Source organism: Semicossyphus pulcher, unplaced genomic scaffold (genome assembly GCF_022749685.1).
Source record: "Semicossyphus pulcher isolate SPU_LCO1_2020_fin unplaced genomic scaffold, fSemPul1.0.p SCAF_25, whole genome shotgun sequence".
In the NCBI taxonomy this organism is placed as follows: domain Eukaryota; kingdom Metazoa; phylum Chordata; class Actinopteri; order Labriformes; family Labridae; genus Semicossyphus; species Semicossyphus pulcher.
Window position 1 is genome coordinate 1,110,359 of NW_027211699.1, and position 22,774 is coordinate 1,133,132.

Sequence of the window (22,774 nt, forward strand, 5' to 3'; positions counted from 1 at the left end):
TCTACTAATGGAAGAAATGGGTTATTCAGTCTGTGACCTCTTATGGTGGGCGGCTGGTCTCCACTAACACTGCCTGTAAAGACTGGGAGTCCAATGGCTACAAACAACACAGGCCTACTGTTTCTACTAATAGAAGCGGGCAGAGTTTCAGCTCTGGCAAATGAGCAAGCTGAGCTGGGAGTCCTTTGAGGAAGAGGTGATACGTTCCTGTTAATATGAAACCTAATGACCAAGGAGATTGAGAAATCATACCAAGGGTTCCCATATTCTCAAATCAAGGAGCGGTGCAGCCACAGAACCAAAGCTGCTCCTGCATAGATCACAGCTTGTGAGGATTAGTAGGCATGACTTAATCTCTCACCCTGTCGAACATGGTTGTTGCTGCAATTGAAAGGAGATGAAAGATAGAAATTGTTATAGACCTACATATGGCCTTGAAGTGTAAATTCAAGCACAGGAGGGCTGCGCCTTTTTAGGTGTTTTTTTGCGAGATTGAGACAGAGTGAGAAAAACCAGCTGCATTAAATGACTTGAGTGAAAGAAACATATCAATTGAGATGCCTCCCACCTACCCCACCAAACCTGCTTGTTTATTATGTGTGTATGTGCTTACAATCCTGTATGAGCTGGTGGATGGCTGTGGATCAGGGAGGGTAGATAACATTTTCTGCTCTTCCAGTTTCAGACCGCCCAGCAGCTGAGCTCTGCCCCTCTCTGCTCTCTGTTATAACTCCATTACAAAGACTTGATTAAGTTTTCCTGCCAGTGCTCTCCTGGCACTGTGGGCACTTTTCCATCACTATAAAATGTAAGTCTATATTTTGTCTTCAATACAGCACACCACCATTTTGATCCGTGCAGACATCATCCTGGCTGGGAAGATGAATTTGACTTCAACAGTATTGATTGTTGTTGTTGAGATTTTTGCAGTTTCTTTTTTGTACCACCAGGCGGCGCTGCGCTCTAACTGATTATATGAGCAAGTAGCAAGGGAGTATTTTTGTGCTTTAAGTGCTTGTTTATTGAAAAGAAAGTTTTATAATATACTTAGATGTCTTTTTTTAAATCTCAAAATATCACGCAAGTATGCACAAAAAAGTAAGTCCTCGTGAGCGTAATCTGGAAAAATATAGAATTGAGTTTATAGATGATCAGAGATTATGTGGCATTAAAAAATTGGCAAATTGTAAGAGAGTGCAATGTGTATGCACAGGCAAGTTTTCAATGGTCTCTACCGTTAAACTGGTCTATTTAGAGCCCACTGATGTCCAGACTTGGCCTTTTATTTCATTTTATTTAGTGATCCAGCCACTTATTTGCACATTTATGGTTAGAACACGAAGTCTAAACGTGTTTTTACTTTAACAGCGAGAGAGATCAAACTTAAAGCGGCTATTACTGTATGTTCATTGGACCACATTGTGACTTTCTAGTTAATAAATTTGGTTTTCATAAAATTGTATGACTTTTATCTGATTTTATTTCATCAAAGATCACTTAGTTCTGGGTGAACTGAAAAGATTTTATTAGACATATAAAGTTTATTTTTCGTGTGCATGGACTTGACCATCCTGAGTTCTTAAGGAGGAGGTGGGGGCGCGCAAAGTGTGCTCCTTGTTTGGAGTCATATTACGCACAGGCATGGAGCAGCAGCAGCGCCGGGGAGGGACTTTTAACATGTGGACAGAACTGTTGCTCTCGGCTGTCTCGCTCTCTCTACTCGGGGCTCGTCTGGGGCAGCAACGAATCCTGCGCTTGCGTGAAGACTCACCTGCACACCCAGACTTACTGAAAGTTACCGGGCGGGCCTCCAGTTTTCAAGTTGTAGCCTGCAAGGGTGTTTTTTGTTTCTACTTGTGTCGCTGGAGTTTATGTAAGTTGCAATAATGTTAGGAAGCGGGAAGTCAGCGGCCACCAACCCCAAAGAACAGAGGAGGAAAGGGGCTGAGAAGACGGTGGACCCCAGCAGGAGGCACGGTAAGCAAACCTCCATAAAGCTAAGTGCCTGCACCAGCCTCAGACGATAACAGTATAAGGAGTTATTATATTGTCACATTATATTGTGATATCTTAAAGCTTATACATGTACAGTCTTTCTAAGTCATGTTTCACCTGTTGATAGTGTTCGCATAACATTTTATCAGGTGATAACTGATGTATTTTAGTGATAAAAAGACTTTTATTGTGACATTTTCTACATGTTATGCCATTAACCATTGCTATTATAGTTATACAAGCACTAAAGTTGTGATATTTGCATCCTTTCTAAAAAGGTGATACAATTAGTAACCTTCCGTGTTGACAAGTGACTCACTTACATATTAAAGACAATTGAAGGCTAATTTAAAGCTTGAAAACACATTATGTGATTTGTTTGCTTACCCTCCAAACACACTGTGCACCTCAGCTGTCTGATGTGTCAGAGAGCTGTGTTTACTGTCTGGCCATGTGCCTTTTGCCTGGTTGTAGCCACATTTCAAAGGTCAATTAGGCCTAATCGATTTTATTTTGAAAATATTAAAGGCCACATCTCTAATAGCGAGACTGATAATCAAATAGTGACAGCTCTGTGACACATCAAACACAGCTGAAGTGGGTGTGCGTGTGGGTGTTGGTGTGTGTGGGTGTATCAGTTAAAGTGATCATGTGGTAATGAAGAGCTGAACGGCTCACTAGCACACTGTGTGTGTGTGTGTGTGTGTGTGTGTGATTCAGGATCCTCACACAGTCCCATCCCATGCAGCTCACTCCCTCTCAATCCAACATGAGCCCTCTCAGCTCACAGTCACCCCTCCCCCAGAAATAGACACCTGCTGCGCGCAGACAGAGCACCTGTCGGGAACCTCTGAAATGAAAAGACTGTGGATGTCAGGAAATCTGGACCACTGGTGATGCAGTGGGAGTAACCTATTTGTACAATTCACATTATTAAAAAACTCATTGTCATGGCCTTTGGCAGGGTTCTAAAAGTTAACATCATGTCATCAATTGTTGTTCAAGTTGTTAAGGAAATGTGCAATTGAATCACTTCATTCGTATTTCACAATAAAAGCTTGCAGCACATTTCCCCTTAAACTGTCTAGAATCCAACAAGTATCACTTTTTAAAACCAAAATTAACTTCATGAAACCTTTTTAGTGTTTATTTTAACTTATTCTTGAACAGTGGACTCCTGATTTCCCCCTCTTTCACAGCACAGTGTGCATGTATCTGTCTGTGCCATTGACTCAACACACTATGTTGAACCTCGTGACACTATGCAGACACTTGCTGAAGCATTACTGATGTTTCAGTTATGAAATTGTATCTCTGTGCCTAAAAATGTAATACGCAACTGTCAACTCTATTTTTGCATGTACCTCTAAGACTGAATAATGAAGCCAGTGAGGTCACGACCCCACCTCCGACCCCTTACCGCCATGTGTCATCATAAATCAGTCAGAAGGCCGTCAAACGAACATGAAAAGGAGAACTTAACATAGTTTTTGTCATAAAGAGTGGGACTAAGTGAGTTTTGTTTTGTGTCATGTGGTGTCACATGATTACTCAGGTACTAAGGTTTCCCACTCTTTCCCAGTCTTATCTTACAGATTAAGTGGCTAATGAAGCCTGTGTGCTTGAGTTCAGAAAACAAATGTTTAAATTAGATGTTGGCAACATATGGATGAATATATTCAGTGCCTCAGACGTGTCTTCGAGGGTGCAGGGGTGTTGTGGATTTGGTTTCAGCAAGAGTTTGTCTGGTGTTTTTAACCGTGTAGCTCTGTGATGCCGAGACAATGAGACACAGCAGTTAAACAGAGTTAAGGTGGGTATGCTCTGGACTTACACAAATCCAATCTATTATTTTCAATAGGGAAAACACATGACTATAAACACGATTTTAAACTTGTGTAATGTTATTTAAAGGAGAAAAGCCAGTCAAAGCTGGTGTTCTCTGTAATCGATAGAAGCAATAATATTTGAAATTGGCGCCATAGCTGTGGAGAAAGTTGTACAAACAGCTCGTGGTTTCGCCCATTCTACGTTCCTACAACACCCAGCGTGCATCGCGCCCCTACCTCTGAAAGGAACGGACCAGCGAGAGATGCTTGAGTGAAATACTACCGTTTCTCTGCAGGCAATGACTCAGAGCGGTACAGAATCCGAAATGCAACAAGAATATACCGGTGGATCGTCTAAAAAATATTCAGGTCTGCATTCTAAATTTCACACCTGACAATTGAACGAGACATGACATCGGAGGCGGGCGTCCTAGATTGAGGAAGTGTAGTTTAGCATGCTCCCTGGCCTCCGCCAGATGACGAGTTTTACGCAGTCTGGCGAAGGTTTTCCAGGGCCCATTGGAGAAGCGGATAGCGTCCTCCAAATGCACAGAGCCAAGTTGCATTTTTTTCCTACCATAATGGCATTAGCTCGCCATAATAGCATGATAGGACTGAGGTTGAAAATCGGCGAACTGGCCCTTTAAAGTCGAGCTGAAACGGCATTTTGAGAGTATCTAGCTTCCGTATCGTGACGTATTTCCGAGTGAAATAGGACGTGCAGGCGGGACATGTCATTGGAGGGATTTGATTTGATCGTTGAGAAGTGGGCGTAGAGAGATGCACAGTAGCTAGCTAACTGACCGAGCGTTCTTGGAGCTCTGCGGCTAAATGTTGCAGATTGATTGGTTGAAATTGTTTGGTGCTAGCTTATGTAAGCACACGGGAAATTTAGTTTTACTGGAAGAAAAAGATCGGATTTCGATATAAGAATACGAAGAAATTGATTTTCTGTATTTTTTGGGGCCTATATTGTCAAATAGATGCACAATATTACCGGGGATGTGATCTAAAAGGATTAAAATGACATTTTTCATTTCACCTCGACTTTAAGGGAGGCATTAAATCTATTTGGGATCTCAGACACCACATAGTTAAACACAGTGTAGTTGCACATGCTCTGCGCTAATGATGAGTGTAAACATAACCTACAGCGCACTCTCTCTGAAGGACTTTTTTTGATACTAAAGGTCTGCATGTTCATTTCTGTAAATCATTCTTTTATCAAGTGGACAGGCCAGTTTGTGGTGAGCAAAGGAAAGGTGTCGACTAGTTCGGATTTAAATGCAGTCAATAGAAAAGCACTTGCACTTGTTATCATTTTTACACGTACAGCCAAGAAGGAAGTAAATCAAAGGTCAAGTCTGATTTATAGACCATCATGACTATGATTAAATTCATAAATCATTAACAAAAGATGTCCTTCATGATTGTAATTCTGGAGAAATCTCAGAAGCTAAAGGAAAGAACCCATAAACTAAAGATCTTCAGCTTCAACAACTTGTGATTCAGTGCTTAATCTTTGTTTATTTGCATATATACATAATTTATGATTTTTCAAATAATTTTGTTCAAATGTTATTAAAGAAGCTAAATGTGAGATCTTTTTATCTTATTTAAAATGGTAAATATTTGACCGTTGAGGTCTTAAAGTAGCTGGTTAGAATGGATCAGTGAGCTGCACACGACCATAGCGTGATCATATCTTGCTTATTAATGAGTAAATAAATGATGCAACACTCATTAGGAAAGACAAAGAGAATGTGTGAACTGGATGCTGCTTATTTCCAGCTGAATACAAAGAGGCTGCTTTGCTTTCATGTTCAAAATGTGTGCTCTCCAAAATAACGTTGGCAGTAATCGTGTGACCGCGGTTTGTTTCTGATCCCTTTTCTGTGGAATCCGTTCTCAGATCAGGTGATGCAGCTACAAGTCACAACTCCTCAGCACAGTCATTTTTTTCTCAGGCTTTCCTCAGATCATCTTTTTTAACTCTGGGGTTGGGATTTCGTCATTTTCATTAAAGACTGGACCTTGTATTAAGAGATACAGAGAGGGCTGACCTACATACTGCATTATCCGTCTCGTGGGGGTGGGGAAAATTGAGAAAATTTAATTGACCCTCCACCCGTATCATATCGACAACACCCTGACAGGCCTATCTATATGCATGTGTAGAGTCCTGGCTAGCTGGCTCTCATGACAGTTGTTATGCCGAGAGAAACGTGAACCGTGTCCCAGGAGGAGCTGGTATGTGGGCCTGAGTGAAGAGGACTCATGCAGACACAATCTATTACTGACCAGATGATATGGTTATTTTCTTTCTGATCCTCCTCTCAGTTTGGCGGCACCCCTGCTGCTAACAGTGTCAAAACACCCTCAAGGAAAATATGAGGCTGATTTGAATGTTTATAGTTTTCTCCCTGCTGATTCACCAAAACCTTTTTTTCTCTTTTAGCACAGAGATGTCTTTCTGTTGGTCTGTCGGACAGCTGGTACACCACTTTGAATACGGTTTATAAATCTCAACAAGCATCAGTTCAGATATTCATGGTGCCCAGAGGATGAATACTTTTTACTTATACTTCGACATATATCTTCATATTTACGAGATTTAATGGTACTAAATTTTGTACAGAGATTCATGATTCCAGGATGATGAATCTTACTGACTTTGTTGCCCCTCTGACTTTTCCTGTTGTGTCACTGAGAGGTTCATATACTGTATATGGGGATGCCTTAGCTTAAAACATAGCTTCATAATTAGGCTCAAAATATGTCCAATACTACACCTGCAAAACATAGTTTTGTGTTTAAGGCTGGTTACCACATATTAGCATGCTAACATGCAATGTTTACATTGTCGTTGTAAGCCTGTTAGCATGCCGACATTAGCATTTAGCCAAAAAGAACAACACATTTCATCAAGTATTCTCATTAGGTCACATTTATTGACCAATATTGTGGTTTATGACAGATACCTTCAAAATAAGGGATGACTTTTCCATCAGCCTCAGCTGTTCTTTGTGGTAGGAGCTACTTAGCAAATATTAGCATGCTGTTGTATACTACATCATATAGCTAAAAATCATTCTCATTAGGTCGTTTTTGTTTTACTAACACTTTGAACAAAACACCTTGTAAACCTGTTAGCATCCTGACATTAGCAGTTAGCCAAAAAGAGCAACACAGTTCATTGAGCATTCTCATTAGGTCAAATTTTTATTTTTGGTTTGTGACAGATACCTTCAAAATAAGCAATGACTTTTCCATCAGCCTCAGCTACACTTTTTAAAGCGCTACTAAGCAAATATTAGCATGCTATTATTCTAAAGCAACATGAAAACAGTGTTTCTTTGTGCAACACCAGCATGTTAGCATTATCATTTTGAGCGTTAGCATGGTAACTTCAGCACATAGCTAAAAATAATACAATTTCATCGAGCATTCTCATTAGGTCAAGTTTTTATTTTACCAACACTTTGAACAACACACCTTGTTAGCATGCTGACATTAGCATTCAGCCAAAAAGAACAACACATTTCATCAAGCATTCTCATTCGGTCTAATTTGTCTTGACCAGTGTTTTGTTTTATGGGCAGATACGTCCAAAATTAGTGATATTTCCCTCAGCTTCAGCTGTACTTTGTGTTAAGTGCTACTTAGCAAACATTAGTATGCTATTGTGCTAAACTAAGATGCGCAACATGATAAACACTATATTTGTTCAACATCAGCATGTTAGCATTACCACTGTGAGTGCGTTAGCAAGCTGACTCAAGCATTTACCTCAAAGCACTCGTGCGAAGTATAACCTCATGGAGCAGCTAGCATGATTTCAGTCTCAGTCTTTTCTCTCCAACATTGCTAACTCTTCTCCTCTCCTAATTTGTCTTCTGAGCCGTGTTGAATGGCTGCATTAGAATACATCAGCACGGTTGCTAACCAGTCGGCACGCAGGGCCTTGACCATCTGATGAAGTGAATGTCAACCAGATTTTTTCAGCAGGAGAGGATGAGGAGAAAAACACAATTCAGCTCTGTAGTCTGAAGAATCATGCCCATCCCTTCGTTTACACCCACATGAATAGGCTTTCACAGGCGCTTAGTGTATCAAAATGTGAATGTGCTTCTGTTTAAATTGGCCCACACTCGCAGACTTGTACCCACTCGTTTTGTTGTGGTTAGATATTAGAACGACGCAGGTAGGAAAGCAAGAATGTGGTTGGCTGGAGAGGCAATAATAAAAGGTAAAGCAGTGGGTTGAGACAGGCAGTTAAGGCTGTTTGGTCAGCTTAGTGTGGTCAATGACCTGCTGTTAATCAGGCCCATGTGCTCCGCTTGTGGGAATGCTTTGCATGTGGTAACAGCTTGGAAAAACAGGGTTGTTGTGGATGGAGGGCTGGTAGGGGGATTTCTTTGTGTTCGACCCTGTAGCGCCTGATGGGGAGAAATCCTCGGCTCTCGTTGGTTTCTAGGAGGGGTGTAGGGGGGATAGGGAGGGGGCAGTTTCTGTTGTGCTATAGCTTTGGGGGCCCTATGAGGAGCTTTAGCCATTTGGCAGTGACAGTACGCGGACTGTGATTTAAAGGCAAGAGAAAGAAAGTATGCCAACTGAGTCTGGACAAATGTTTAGGGGTGAGCAGAGGAGAGCAGGCCATGAAGAATAATTCGACAAGAGTGAGAGTTTGTTTAGACCTCTCCTTTGAACAGTCCTGAAAGAGAAAACGGCCCTGTGAGAGGTCCCATTCATCCCTGCGATGAAAGAAGAAGCAATGAGGCAGAGCTGAATGTCCTTTATTATTAACACTTGTACTGTAAAGCTGTGGTGGAATGATTTGTCATAATGCGTTACGCAGCAGCTTGATTTTAAACTAAACCTTTAAAAATAGGATTGTAATTACAGTTTAGCAGTAAATGTATTACCTTTATAACCTTTATTACATACGTAATTTGAAGAAAATCACAAACTAGGTAATTGTTGAAATATTTAGAGTAGTACACTTCTTACAATTTTACATTTGACTCCTGAAATGTTCACTCCACAGTATTGGATTACTCCTCCGCCCGCTGTGGGTCCGTCACGCTTGAACTTTTGGAATCAGAGTCGGAAAAATGCTGTGTCAACACTCTCTGCATGTCCTGTCAACCTGCAAACCTGCAGTCCAAAATCACCTTTAGCTTTACACTACAACTGCAAATAGCATTTATGTCCTTTGTCGATTATTTGCCATAAATAAATCTCAGAGGCCAGTGGGAGAGCTTCAGATAATTGCTCCAACTAACCGCCCAAATATTTTCAGTGTGCAATGATAAAAAAAAAAAGGCAGTTTAGTGGTTTTTTAAACAAAACCAGCTTGTGTAAATATGACCTTGCACTTGTAAATTCAAGGCCAAACACTTGGCATAAAACCTTTCTTGTTATTTTTTTACAAGATGTAGCCTAGCACATGCACCCTCAGGCTTTTTGCTTTCCTCTTTTATTTTGTCCTATAAAATGCCCCCATCCTTTCAGCGCTCTCAACAAAAAATAATCCATTCTCCGGCTTGCACTTGTTTTCTTTTTGATTGCATTTCCATTGATGGTAATAGCTCGAGAGGACTAGTATGAACATTACAGACAGGCATACGCTTTGTAACTTTCCATACTGTAACTCTTTCCTGCTGTCTGCTGGCCTGCTACTGCCCCAAGGGTGGAATAAATCTACAATTTATTCTGAGTGATTCACATCTCAGCGGTCGATTTCTCTCAGCTTTATTCTGAACTTCGGTACAGTGTTGATTTTCATGTAGACTTGGCTGAAAGCTAGAAAACACGTAGAGAAACATTTCTTTGTGAAAACATTTTCTCTGAAACCGTCTCTATGACCAGTATGAACTTTATGTCATTTCCCTTCAAAGTTTGTATATAAAACATAACCTTGGGTTTAGGGTATAAACAGAGAAGTGTTGACTTTATTGTGTCTTCTACTCTCTGAATACAGTCAAAAAGGTCAGGGAAATATTTCGGCTCTATGGGAGTTAGTTTTTTGAAAGCAACATCCTCTGCCAAGCTGTTGATGAAAAGAAACAGTGATAGAGTTTGTTAAACGTCCTTCCCTGGTGCTTTATCTTTTTAACTAGACAAACAGGAAGGAACAAAATCTCTATAAAGCTTCAGAATTGCATGAAGGCTTTTATGTACCATTAAACTCAGCGTTGAGATTTTACTCTACGCTATTTGTATTTGTGAAGGCAAAATTGGTTGTAAATCAGCCAGTGGTTTGTTTTGGATGGATGCTAAGTTTTTTTGTTTCTTACATCCATGGTGTCCAGATGATAAATCCTACTGACTTCGGAGATCCCTTAACTTTTCACCTCACATGAAGTCAAAATTCAAATCTGTCCAAAACTGACCAAATACCTGCAAAACTATTAGCATCTACATCAACCTCTGCTTAACTTTGTTTTGAGTTAGCATGCTAACGCGCTACGTTAAGATAGACCTAAGACACATCAGCATGTTAACATTGTCAATATTAGCATGAAAGCATGCTGACTTAGCATTTAGCCTCAGCTTTACTTTGTTGTCCCAGTCATAATAAGCAAATTTTAGCATGCTAACATGCTAAACTAAGACTGTGAACATGGTAGAACATTGTTAGCATGCTGACATTATCATTTAGCCTCAGCTTTACTTTGTGTCTGAGTCTTAATTTGCAAATTGTTGCATGCTAACATGCTAAACTAAGATTGTGAACGTGGTAGAACATTGTTAGCATGCTGACATTATCATTAACCCTCAGCTTTACTTTGTGTCTGAGTCCTAATTAGCGAATTGTTGCATGCTAACATGCTTAACTAAGATTGTGCACATAATAGGACTTTGTGTGCATGCTAACATTAGCATTTAGACTCCGCTTTACTTTGTGTCTGAGTCCTAATTAGCAAATTTTAGCTTGCTGCTAAACTGAGATTGTGAACATTGTAAAACATTGTTAGCATGCTGACATTATCATTTACCCTCAGTTTTACTTTCTGTCTGAGTTCTAATAAGAAAATGTTGGCATGCTAACATGCGAAACTACGATTGTGAACATGGTAGAAAATTGTTAGCATGCTGATGTTAGCATTCAGCTCAAAGCTCTGCTGTGGCTAAGGTGGTCTTCCATATTTTCCCAGGTTTTGCTAACATTATGCTAGATTGGTAAGGGCTAAATATGCAGTTCAAATGCAAAAGAAAAAAAATCATAGCTAAGAAATTAACACCAATTGAAATGTTTTCCTTATGAGTCATGTTAAGAGGCTATTAAGCAGGAGATAAGATAAGGCAGGCAAACAGACGAAATGTCCTTTTGATAAACCTTTTTAGACTTACATGCAGCCTGAATGCTGTGCCAATAAACACCACTAAAACAGGTCTAACTCAATACGCTAATGGACCAGTGACACAATGTCAAATTGTATCGCAGTTTATTTTTTTACGTTAAAACTTTGAACTGTTGTGTTCTGTGTGTGCTCCAGGGCTGCAGGATAATGAGGACATCAGTGCGATGATGCAGGGCTCCAACATGGTGAAAGTTCGCTCCTCCAGGTGGCAGAAGAGCCGAAACCTGCGGCTGCTGGAGGACGGACTCACGGTGTGGTGCGAATCCACCAAGAGCTCCCGCAAAGCCAAAGCCCAGCAGACATGTGAGTATGGCTTACATTTGGCTTTATGGTCATAGAGAGGAGTAAGAAGAGACATAAGAAGAGCTCAGTGTGCGAGTGTGGGCCGACTAATCATCAGAGGGAGGATTTAAGGGGGAAAACGGAAAAGGACCAAGTGAAAAAGGAAGTAGGAAGTGCAGCGAATTAGGAAGGAAAGGGAGAGCCTGAAAATTCAGAGAGAGAGCTCATGAATAGGAATTGACCCTGATGAAAGGAGAGGAAACTTAAGCGATATCAGATTAGTAGGCCTGAAGGGAAGCTTATCTACAGGGGAGTCATGTAGAAACAGCCCAGCAGGCCTTCCACCAGACCAGTGCAGACTGGGATGTGAGTCAGGCGATCATTCAGCCAACATATTGTTCAGAGTCGTTGGGCTGTTTTATCTTGGCTGCATCTCATGCCCTCTCATCTAGTTTGCTTTATAGCTTGTTTCCTTGGTGAGTGAGGAGACTAATCATGGACTCTGCAACATGCCTTAATAATAACCATGTGTAATTAGCTGTATGTGAAGCTTTTAACAACGTTACTAGCATACTAAAATGTTCCCACCAAAAATAAGAAAATGCACATCGAAGTGTGAGAGCTTTTGAGTCCTGAACATAATCTGCATTCATCCTCAAAAACTGCACACGAGCAAGCAGTTAGGGCAGCTTGTATGTTGACTGAGAGGCAAAGTACAGGATGAAAAAGGACTGTAAAATGCTGTGAGCACACAGTACTAACTGAATTCGACTCAGATGATTTCAAAATTTGGATCAATTAAAACCTTTTGCTATTTGGATTTTGGTATTTGAGTGCAAGAAGATCAATTAAAACTAATTTACCATCTGATTTGTGTGAATAAATCAGGATATTTTTTACTAGAAGTGTTTTATTTTGGTGATTTAATATTCTTCCTCCTGGAGTACTAAAAAAATTAAGTAATTCTCTATATATAAGTAGAGGTAGAACGTAATCCACATGATACTCATTGGTCTACACTACCAGTCATGTTTATGAAGCTTCGCCTTAGTTCATGCAGGACACAGAAGTCGTACGCCCCAGCTGTAATCAGCTAACAGCCTGCTGATTGAATCGTCACTTCTACTCAGTAACCCACCAGTCACAGCTGATTCTCACAACAAGGCGGTCCATTTAAACTTCTTCTCACTCATCCCTGCTACACCAATGCTGCACACATACCACTGCTGCTGCTGGCAATACTTTGCCTCCACCTCCCCAGCCTCCTTCTTTCTAGTCTAAAGCCTTTTGCTTACTTTGTATAACCAGGGGGTTTTGCATTGCGCTCCCCGGAAAACCGTAGCTTGCTGCTCGGCTAACAGCTGCCTACCATAGCATCTCAGAGTTTCACCGTTAGCCAAAACCTACAGGAGGGTAAAAGCCAATAAAACAGGAAGAAAAAAGCTTTTTATTAAACAAAGGCTCATGTTTAAAGAGTTTTCACCTGCCACATATTTCCCTTATTGACACAGGAAAGGTATTTAAATAAAAAAAGATTACACAGAGAGGATGCCAACGTAGCCTATTATTTATTTTATGGCTCTCTGGGAATGGGGGCTAAAGGTAGGAACGTGTCAGCTGACATCTCTCTCGCCTGCTTTTATTTACTTCTTTGCTGCTTGACCCTTAGCTTCCCCACCTCTCCTCTGTTTTTGTGTCCATCCCGATGTTGGAATGCAGTTTAACACTAACCCCTGCTGGCCTTACAGAGCGGGTGGGTGCTTGTTTGTGGGTCAGCGGGTGGTGAAGGCCGTCTTGATAGTGCTTCAGCAGCACCACAAATAGATACTGGAGTGGTCGAATTGCAGTGTGTGTAACACTCCTTACAATGATGTCGACAAGTGTGAGGACAGATAGTGATAATGCAAACACTGGCAGGCCGCTGACTACCATATCTGTGTGTGTGTGTCAGTGTGTGTTTGTGTGAATCCAGGCTGAAGACTTGGCCTGGTTCCTCTTTTCCGAGCTCCAGGCGCTTCTCCAGGGCCAGTGTGATCTGGCGCCTGCAGCTAAGTGCTAAGTCTTCTGCTCAAAAGCACTTGGCACACAATACAACACTTAACACTAACTACACACACTCGCACACATACATGTAGCTTTTACCATGTCCCTGGGATAACCGCACAGCAGGAATGTGGAGTAATTTTGAAGAGGTGGACAGCAGAGGCTTTATGATCTCCAGCAGGAGAATGAGGCTATTGTCAGGGCAGACACTGCTGTCTACCCAGCTGAGTGATCACCACACTGCAGGCATCCCACAAAAGAAATACACAAAGATGCTGTGCTCTTCTCTGAGCAGCAAGTGTTTCCCCGACTCACCAGAGCTCTGCAAATACCAGACAAACAGATCACATGAGGTTGGAAATCTTTGGCTTGTGAAGCCTATATAAGTCAGTCTGTCTGTCAGTCCAACACTTTGGTCAAGACTGAAATGTCTATGACTATTATTTGATGAATTGCCATAACTTTGATGCACACATTCATGGTGTCCAGAGGATGAACATTATTTACTGATCCCCTCCCTTTCCCTCTTGCTCCAACAGCAGGTCCTGTAGGATATCTCAACATGTACTATTTAAAAAAAAACATTTTATACAGATCCAGAAAATGAACACTTGATATTTTAGATTTTTCCTGTTGATTACTTTCATTATCAATACATCAACAGGAATATTTTAAAAACTATTTGAAAATATTATAAAAACTAGCTGCAAAATGTTTATTTGAGAAGCTGGAACCAGTGCATATTTGACATTTTTGCTCGATGATTTAATGATACAGTTAATCATTTATCAAACTTGTTTCAGATTAATTTTCTTTTTAACATATTGTCGTTAAATGAATAATCATAGCAGCAACAAAAAACCCTGCAAAAATAGCGACCCATTTATAAGCTTTAGCAGTACTTTGTGTTTAGTGCTAATTAGTACATTTAGCATGCTAACGTCCTGAATTTAGATGGCTTACAGCTGCGGTTAACAGTTAGCCAGAGCAGTGCTAGTTAGCAAATGTTAGTATGTCAGCGTGCTAAATTTAGATAGCTACATTTAAGAAAAACAGTAAGAGTAAACCAGATTTTGAAAGTATCTAACCACAGAAATGCTAAAGCTACTTTCCAAAAACACACAAACGTATTTGTTGCTGTCAGGATGTGAATTTGAACAAATATAAAAGAATGTGCAAACAAAAATAATTGCCTCCCCTGCCTTTAACCTTTATACCTTTATGTACAGTATATGTTAGCATTGTCATTGGGTAAATGTTAGCAATGCTGATGTTAGCATTAAGCTAACACAGCCTAACAGAGCGTCTAGCATTATTGAAGACTATTTATTCAGATTTTTTATATCATATTCTCCCTCCAAATTATCCAGTGCATGTCGAGATAGTAGCTGCCATGAAACCCATTAGCAGGCCCTGCTCTTTGACTGTCAGGCAGAGAGAGCACAAACTGAAGGGCTAACTTTATCTTGTGTCAGTTTGTGTGCTGTTAAGAGTTATAAAGTTGCAGGTTAAAATTATCCTGTTGATAGCTGTTTCATATATTTTACAATCCTGTTGCTATGGCACTCTGCACGGGGGAATTTATGATTCCTTAAAAAAACACATGACGTTTGACCTTTAGCTGCTTTGCTCCATTTGTTGCTGTGATCTCCTGCTCAAGCTGTGTTTACTCAACAACACCGTCTTCCCTCTCCCCTCTCCCAGTCGCAGTGACGGAAGTGGAGTGTGTGCGTGAAGGCTGCCAGTCCGAGGCGCTGAGGCGGCTGTCTGGGTCGATGCCGGAGAACCAGTGCTTCACGGTGGTCTTCAAAGGAGACAGGAAGAGCCTGGACCTGCTGTGCCCCTGCGAGGATGAAGCTAAGCGCTGGGTTCGAGGGCTCCGAACCTTGAAGGACCATGTGGCCAACATGACTCAGAATGAAAAACTGGACCAATATCCTGCCCAATTTCTAACATGCCAGAATAAATATAGTGTAGCTGAGGCTGCATTGCTAAGGGTGCTGACTGTGCTGTCACATGTGCCATCCCACATCCACAGCATAGCTAAGATGAGCAGTAATGACCAGATAAAAAAACCCTTTCTAAATATAGTCTGACCATAAGTGTAGGTATCAGGTAGTGATCACTTTTGCTTCTCCTTTTATTTCTCCCTTAGTCTCTGTTTATATTTAAACATCTAAATCATCAGAGTAATTATCGTGTTTATGCTATCTTGTCATCATGATCATTATGTTTCATACTGTAGACTTCCAGCAGCCCAGGTGATGTTTATCTTAAATGGTGTGATGTGAATGTGTGGGCTTTTCTGTGTTACAGTCTGCACCACTGCACACGCAGGTGACAGCGACCTAAATTTAGTCTTGTTGCCATCGACTCTTTTATGCAGTAACATTACATTGTGACAGACGAAGAGACTTACAACAGGACAATTTCCTGCATAGAAACAAAAGCTAGATGCCTTTTCAGAGGTGCTTTGAATTACATTTAGGCCATGGCATTAATGAGTTTCGTTAAGCGTTCCAAAACAGTGCGGTCTAATGCAACAGCTTCAGTTTAATTTCATTCCTTAACCCTCTCCACTTGGATCCGGGGCTACCTGAGGCGGGCAGATCAGAACCAGGACGGCAAGATGAGCTACGACGAGGTCAAGCGCCTGCTCCAGATGATCAACATCGACCTGAGCGAGCAGTACGCCCGCTCTTTATTCAAGGTCAGGGGCATCATGTGAACAATATGTGGGTTTTAAGCACCCGTAAAATATTCTAAGATCACGGTCAGTTGATGTAATTTACATGAGCTCATTTTACTGTGACACCCCGGAGTCTAGAGTCGTTGTTCAATTACCAAAACCAGCAGCAGCAAGGCTATAACCAGTCCCCCTCCACATCTTTATCCCCTCCTACAACAAATCAAGAGCCTGTTATGTCTTTATTGCAGGGGATTACTGCCTGCTGTGTCCCTCAGCACTTTATTACAGCTGAATTGTTGGTTTTATGCTCCTTTCAGATGTAATTTCCAATTCTGACCCTCCTCAGAGAACCATATTTTTAATTTAAGTCCCCACAGCTGAGTAAATTATTATGGACATCCTTTCCCCATGGGGAATTTGAACCACTCCCAAAATAAAAGCACACTGTGTTTGATGTGAGGCCGTCTTTCTCCGCGTGTGCTCTATTGTTTGTGTTTTTTAACTCCTCCCTGTTTCCCAGAGGTGTGATCGGTCCGGTGATGGCCGCCTGGATCACATAGAGATCGAGGAGTTCTGCAGGGAGCTGCTGCGTCGGCCCGAGCTGGACGCCGTGTTCAGACACTACTCCAGTAATGGTTGTGTGCTCGCCACTGCTGAGCTGCGCGACTTCCTGGGAGACCAAGGAGAAGACGCCTCACTGAATCATGCTCAGAGCCTCATACTCACATATGAGCTCAATGACTGGGGTAGGTCCTGAACGCAGTCATTACCGGCTTTGGAGGGAAAGCACACAACATTTTCATATAAACACTATGATTGTTCCTTTTGGTGCTTCCTCCAGACTCACAAAACAGTGATTTAGCCCATGAAGGCAATTCTAAACACGGATGCTAGATCCTCTAAATAATGTGGTGCACTTTATGTTTCCAGGGTTTGATTTTAGAGAGGTTTTTTTAGGGAGGAATAAAGTAATAATGGGTAATAATAGGCTTAAAAATAATAAAATGCCACCCACAAAGACTCTAAAACAACTTTAGAAACATAATATTCAAATAAAAGGGAGTCTGACTTTCAGGCGTCTAAGCGAGGCTAGCTAACTCTCGCTAAAGCAGCTTCAAATTCCAAGTAGGGGACAATGCTAAATGCTAAGCTACTTTTTAGTATTTACTGTGGCTAAAGTGCTAGGCTGTTGTTACAGTTGTAAAGTTAGAGTCATAAAATCAGTTAATTGGCTCAGTACTTTTTCCTATAAGTCAAAAACATTAGCTTAAATTAGCCACCTTTTGCTAGCTGTCATACCACGCCCAGCAGTTAGCCCCTCAGTATTTAGTACTGAGCACTGGTGTGTTTTGTTTTCTTCACACTTCTTAACACAGAAACATCACAACATTGACAGCGTTGAATAAAATATGTTAAATAATTATTTAAAGTAATGAAGATTTATTTTCCCTACTGGTTAGCTTAACCGCTACAAGAGAAGGAGGCTGTGATTAAAGCTGTGATTTAGTGTTAACCCTCTCTTTTTTTGACTCAATTAAAACACTCTACTATTAATTGCAGCTCAGAAGAACCAGTTCATGACGCAGAATGGTTTCACCATGTACATGCTGTCCTGGGAGAATGATGTGGTTAACCCTGACCATGCCCGAGTCTACCAGGACATGAGCCGCCCTTTGGCCCACTACTTCATCTCCTCGTCACACAACACTTACCTTACCAAGGACCAAGTAACCAGCGCCAGCAGCACTGAGCCATACATCAGGTATTCAGACGTACAATCATCAACTAGCACACACTTCACTTTCACATCTTGCGGTGATTGATTACGTGTGTGTGTTTCACTGGCAGGGCTCTGAATCAGGGCTGTCGCTGCGTGGAGCTGGACTGCTGGGACGGAGATAAAGGTGAACCAGTCATCTACCACGGCCACACTCTCACCTCCAAAGTGCCTTTCAAGGAGGTCATTGAAACCATCAACCAGTACGCCTTCAAGGTAACAGGAGCTTGAGTCAATGGTGCAAATCCTCAGCTATGACAGTTAGCTTGCTGCTTCTCATTACTGCTAATGAAATAAGTGAGTGGTAAACAAATCCAGATTCCCTGACTCCATGCTTTCGCAGCCTACTTGGCGATGAGATATTTGGTTTTGACATACTATAGCATCAAAGTGCTCTGTGCGGCATTGCTGTTATGTGAGCTAATTGCATTTTAATTGCTTGGCATACCAGTGTCCCTGTGTTTCTTTCTGCAGGCCTCCCCGTACCCTCTAATCCTGTCCTTGGAGAACCACTGTTCTGTGGAGCAGCAGGCCGTCATGGCCAAACACCTCCGCACCATCCTGGGGAGCAAACTGCTCACCAAGCCCCTAAGTGACCAGTTGCTGAAGGATCTGCCTTCTCCCGAGGTAAAACACACACACACACACAGCTGGAGCTCTTTTTCAAAGACCTCTGGCTCTGACTGTTTCTCTAATGAGGTCATTTGCTCCGGCACCCTTTTTTGCAGGAGCTAAAGAGGCGTATTCTGGTGAAAGGGAAGAAGCAGACTCCTCACCTGAGCCAGCTGGGTAAGAACGGCAGCTGTGCCAGCTTCTCCTCGAGCTCGGAGGACGAACTAGCAAGCAGCAATAAAAACACGCCCAAGAAGGATCCTACAAAGGTCAGTTCAGAAGAATTTATTGCGGTTCAGCCTCTGAAGCTATTAAAGCAAACTTTTAGATAATTGACCAATTTCCTTTTATGTTTGTCCTTTCCTAGGTCTGTTCTAAGCTGAGCCCCGAGCTGTCAGACCTGGTGGTGTACTGCAGGAGTGTCCCCTTCAGAGGGTTTGAGAATGTAACAGAAAAACTTCCAAATGAAATGTCCTCCTTCTCTGAAAGTGATGCCCTAAAGCTCATCAAAGACTCGGGTACAGCAGGGGAAATAATTGCATCCTGACATGATCTAGAGAGAGTGCTGCAGCCCATTCTACTGAAAATGTAATCATCCTCCTTGGTATCATTGCATGTGGTTCTCTATCTTTTCATTTGCAGGGAAGCTTTTTGTGCGACACAACAGCAGGCAGCTGAGCCGGATCTATCCCTCCGGCCAGCGCCTCCAATCTTCCAACTATGATCCTCAGGAAATGTGGAACGGAGGCTGCCAGATGGGTTAGTACTCCAGACTAGAAGCGAGGATGCTGCTCTGATGGCAGCAAATTAAGGCAATTCATTTGAAAAACATTATGTGGTCAGTGAGTGCCAAAGAAATGTAATGCTGCCTTTCATTTCTGCAAATTGCTGCTTCATCGCAGCGCTTTGATGTCGCCAGCTTTTACCGATTCATCGGCTGTAATCCAGCGTTTACTTCTGGACTTTAAGTGAGCAGGCTTGCTGTTTTTCTGACTCCTCTCTGTGTGCTGTGCAGTGGCTCTGAACTACCAAACCCCCGGGGAGCAGATGGACCTGAACCAGGGTCGCTTCCTGCCCAATGCTCGTTGTGGATACATTCTCAAACCGAGCTTCCTGTGCAGCCCGACGTCCAACTTTAACCCAGAGAACACAGGAGGAGGCCCCGGTCACATCCCCACCCAGCTGACTATACGAGTGAGTGGAAACCTAATGAGTAATGGTGTCCTAACTACTAGAGAACAGGTAGATTTAGTTATCGCTTTAGCAACATGCCAGGTCGTTTAAAAGCAGCCACAGAAAGGAGGGCATACAGATGGTGAGATAAGGAATGATGACATACTTTGATTGCTGTGTGTATGAAGGAATTCTGTTTACATTTTTTTTTGCACAATTGCATTTATACTTACGATTGAGGTATAATGATAAAAGCTCAGAGAGTCTGGACTTTCTTGGTTCAGGTATTTTGGACGTGATCTCTGGCTTCACAGGTTAGGGTTAGGATATAAATTTGACAGATTACCCGTCAGAATATGATGTGAAAACTGACAAATGAATCTTTTTTCCCCAGATTATATCTGCGCAACAGCTGCCAAAAATCAACACAGAGAAGGCAAGCTCCATTGTGGACCCGCAAGTGTGGGTGGAAATTCACGGGGTGGCTATTGATAAAACAAGAAACAAAACCCAACGCATTGACAACAATGGTAACTTAATTATTAACTATAAAGCATTAACAATGAAGCAGAAATCTTAAATTATTGACTGTATTATTTTAATCACAAGGCTAATACCGTATTTGTATGCACATCTGCTATTGCTGTAAAATCAATCTGCTTTGTTGCTCATGTTTCATCACTGTCTTATATCGACATGATGCAAAGGCAGGAGACGGTCTCCCGCTCAGGTCTTTGACACATTTCTCTTTCCTGTCAAACGCCATGCTTAGTTTGTGTGAAAGGTTCAGGTCTGGGTGATGTATTTACAGCTCTTGTGCGCCCTCTACAGGTTTCAACCCTCGCTGGGACTGCACCCTGAGCTTCCAGCTGCAGGTCCCTGAACTGGCCCTCGTGCGGTTTGTTGTGGAGGACCACGATCACACTGCAAAAAATGACTTTGTGGGGCAGTTCACTGTGCCGTTCACGAGCCTACGAACAGGTGCTCATAGAGACCTCACACTGATTTTAAATCACTATCACTGTTATGTTTTTAAGTGTATTTCATTCTTTCCTCTCAGGTTATCGACATGTTCATTTATTGAAGGCTGACGGTTCAAGTCTGTCCCCCGCTACACTCTTCATCCATGTCAAAGTGAGCCGCAAAGGAGTCCCCATCAAAAGTGTGTCTGAACGTATGGCCGTCGCCAAAGGGAAGGCATGACGGGCATCTGAACAAGATGGAAAGCTGCACTGTCCAACAAAGGGCTTTGATAAAAGGAGCTCTGAATGTGAGGAGAGAGGGAGACGGCTGCTGCTGCCAGACCTCAAGTGGTCCAATTTAACACTGATCCACTTCCCAATGCAGGAGAGATGTCGTTTATCAGAGAAGAAGAAGAAGCGAGCAGGCTCTTAGCAAATGAAACGCCTAGGGCTGGGTGATGAATCCAGGAAACACTGTGGGAGTATCTGGTCATGTCAGTGCTGGACTGAACAGGCGACTTATTATTATGGTTAAAGACACACTGACAGCACATATGTTACAATTAAACTAATGTTATGTCATGTGTAGCTTATCCCTTAATCAGTATTTGATCTGTTATTTTATCTTTTTATATATTTGATTTGAAGAGAATTTTAACATTTTTACACTAAAGTATTTAACTTAAATATATATTTTAACAAGGAACAGCACTTACTTAACTAAGACAATCTCATATGTGCTGTAAGTAGGAATCCAAGCATGACTGCCTGTGATTGCAAAAGATTATTTTATTAATTTCAGAACTAATTCTGAGGTCATTCTCATGCTATGTTTTAAAGACTGTCGCAGGTTGTGTTGTCCTTAACGGCTGAACAAAATGAAGCCAGTCAGTCTTACTTCATTCTCCAGATACCTCGCACTTTTAATACATCTCAGGAGGAAAATTAGACTTTCTGAGATGAATGACAGTAAACAGTATTTCCACAACTTACTAATGAACTTGAAATATAAACAGTGTTAACTTACAGATACATGTTTACTTATGCAAATGCTTTGGTTTCATCATTTCACATGTTTAATTAAGGCGGCTAGTTAATTAGTTTTTAAGTTTTACCTTTTTTTTGTATTGACAACCTTGCATAATTATATTTGATGCTATAACACCACTCTAATGCAACCACCAATTACTGTAGACTGTAATGAATCATAAACACTTTTATAAGTCGGTTCCCTGATTATACAATGGTGCAGTAATGAATAGTGCTGCACGTGGATTACTGTAATTACAGTATGTATAGGAACTAAATGAGTTATGGTAGCATGTAACATTATGTTGTGTGAGCAGCAGTTGGTATAATGTGTACAAGAGAAAACACTGTTTTCATAAAAGCACTAATAACACATCACTGTGTGAGCCCTTTTGTTCATGTCTTTGTATGTGATCCAGAGAGATGGAGATAGAGTTTGTGTGTTTGTAAGGGGTCGGGGGTTGCAGAGGAATATGTGTTTAATTCTTGTTTACCTTTAGAACAGCCCTACTGCTTTCAACTCATGCTTTCACTTAAGCTGCAGGAGCTTAAAGGGGCACATTAAATGAAGAAGGGCTGAGACTTTTAAAAAAAAATGCAAGAGGATATTTGTAACAATATCCTACTGGTTGAATTTCAAAATAAAATTAAAACATGTTGCATTACACAATGCTTTACTCAACACATCCTTTCAGCCTTCTTGCCTTAAGGGTTCTCATAGTAACAAAGAGTTATTAAGAGTTTAAAACTGTAAAAAAAAATGGCTGCATAAATGATCAATAAATTTGCAAATAGCAGCAACAAGCCGGCAATAAGATCACATTGTGGGTTTCTGGGTTGTGTTAAATTCTGTCGGCTGATCTTACCTATTCTGTTTCATATTAATGGCACTAAAACACTGGTATCCAATCAATTCTTGTTAAAGGGGTTGTTTCCTCCTGATAACCCATCTATTCAGCAGTTGTGAATTAATTTGTTTGTCAGAAGCCTGTTTCCAGAAACTGGGTGATTAAATT

At 41.4% G+C, this 22,774-nt stretch overlaps 1 protein-coding gene across 1 annotated transcript; it reads left to right on the forward strand.

Moving 5' to 3' along the window:
• Positions 1–1,735: 1,735 nt before the first annotated feature.
• On the forward strand, positions 1,736–22,125 carry plcd3a (phospholipase C, delta 3a). The gene is made up of 15 exons (XM_069675840.1): positions 1,736–1,977; positions 11,327–11,494; positions 15,221–15,449; positions 16,097–16,226; positions 16,726–16,951; positions 17,766–17,967; positions 18,054–18,198; positions 18,457–18,609; positions 18,711–18,863; positions 18,962–19,112; positions 19,237–19,353; positions 19,610–19,788; positions 20,162–20,297; positions 20,599–20,748; positions 20,828–22,125. Exons 1-15 carry the CDS (start codon positions 1,887–1,889, stop codon positions 20,968–20,970), a joined length of 2,373 nt encoding a protein of 790 aa, XP_069531941.1. The 5' UTR covers positions 1,736–1,886; the 3' UTR covers positions 20,971–22,125.
• The last annotated feature ends 649 nt before the right edge of the window (positions 22,126–22,774 follow it).

Coding starts and splice junctions, on each gene's coding strand:
- plcd3a (XM_069675840.1), top strand. CDS start 1,887: ATGTTAGGAAGCGGGAAGTCAGCGGCCACCAACCCCAAAGAACAGAGG. Junction 19,113..19,236: donor AAAGCTCATCAAAGACTCGG/GTACAGCAGGGG, acceptor TTTCATTTGCAG/GGAAGCTTTTTGTGCGACAC. Junction 19,789..20,161: donor CCACCCAGCTGACTATACGA/GTGAGTGGAAAC, acceptor TTTTTTCCCCAG/ATTATATCTGCGCAACAGCT.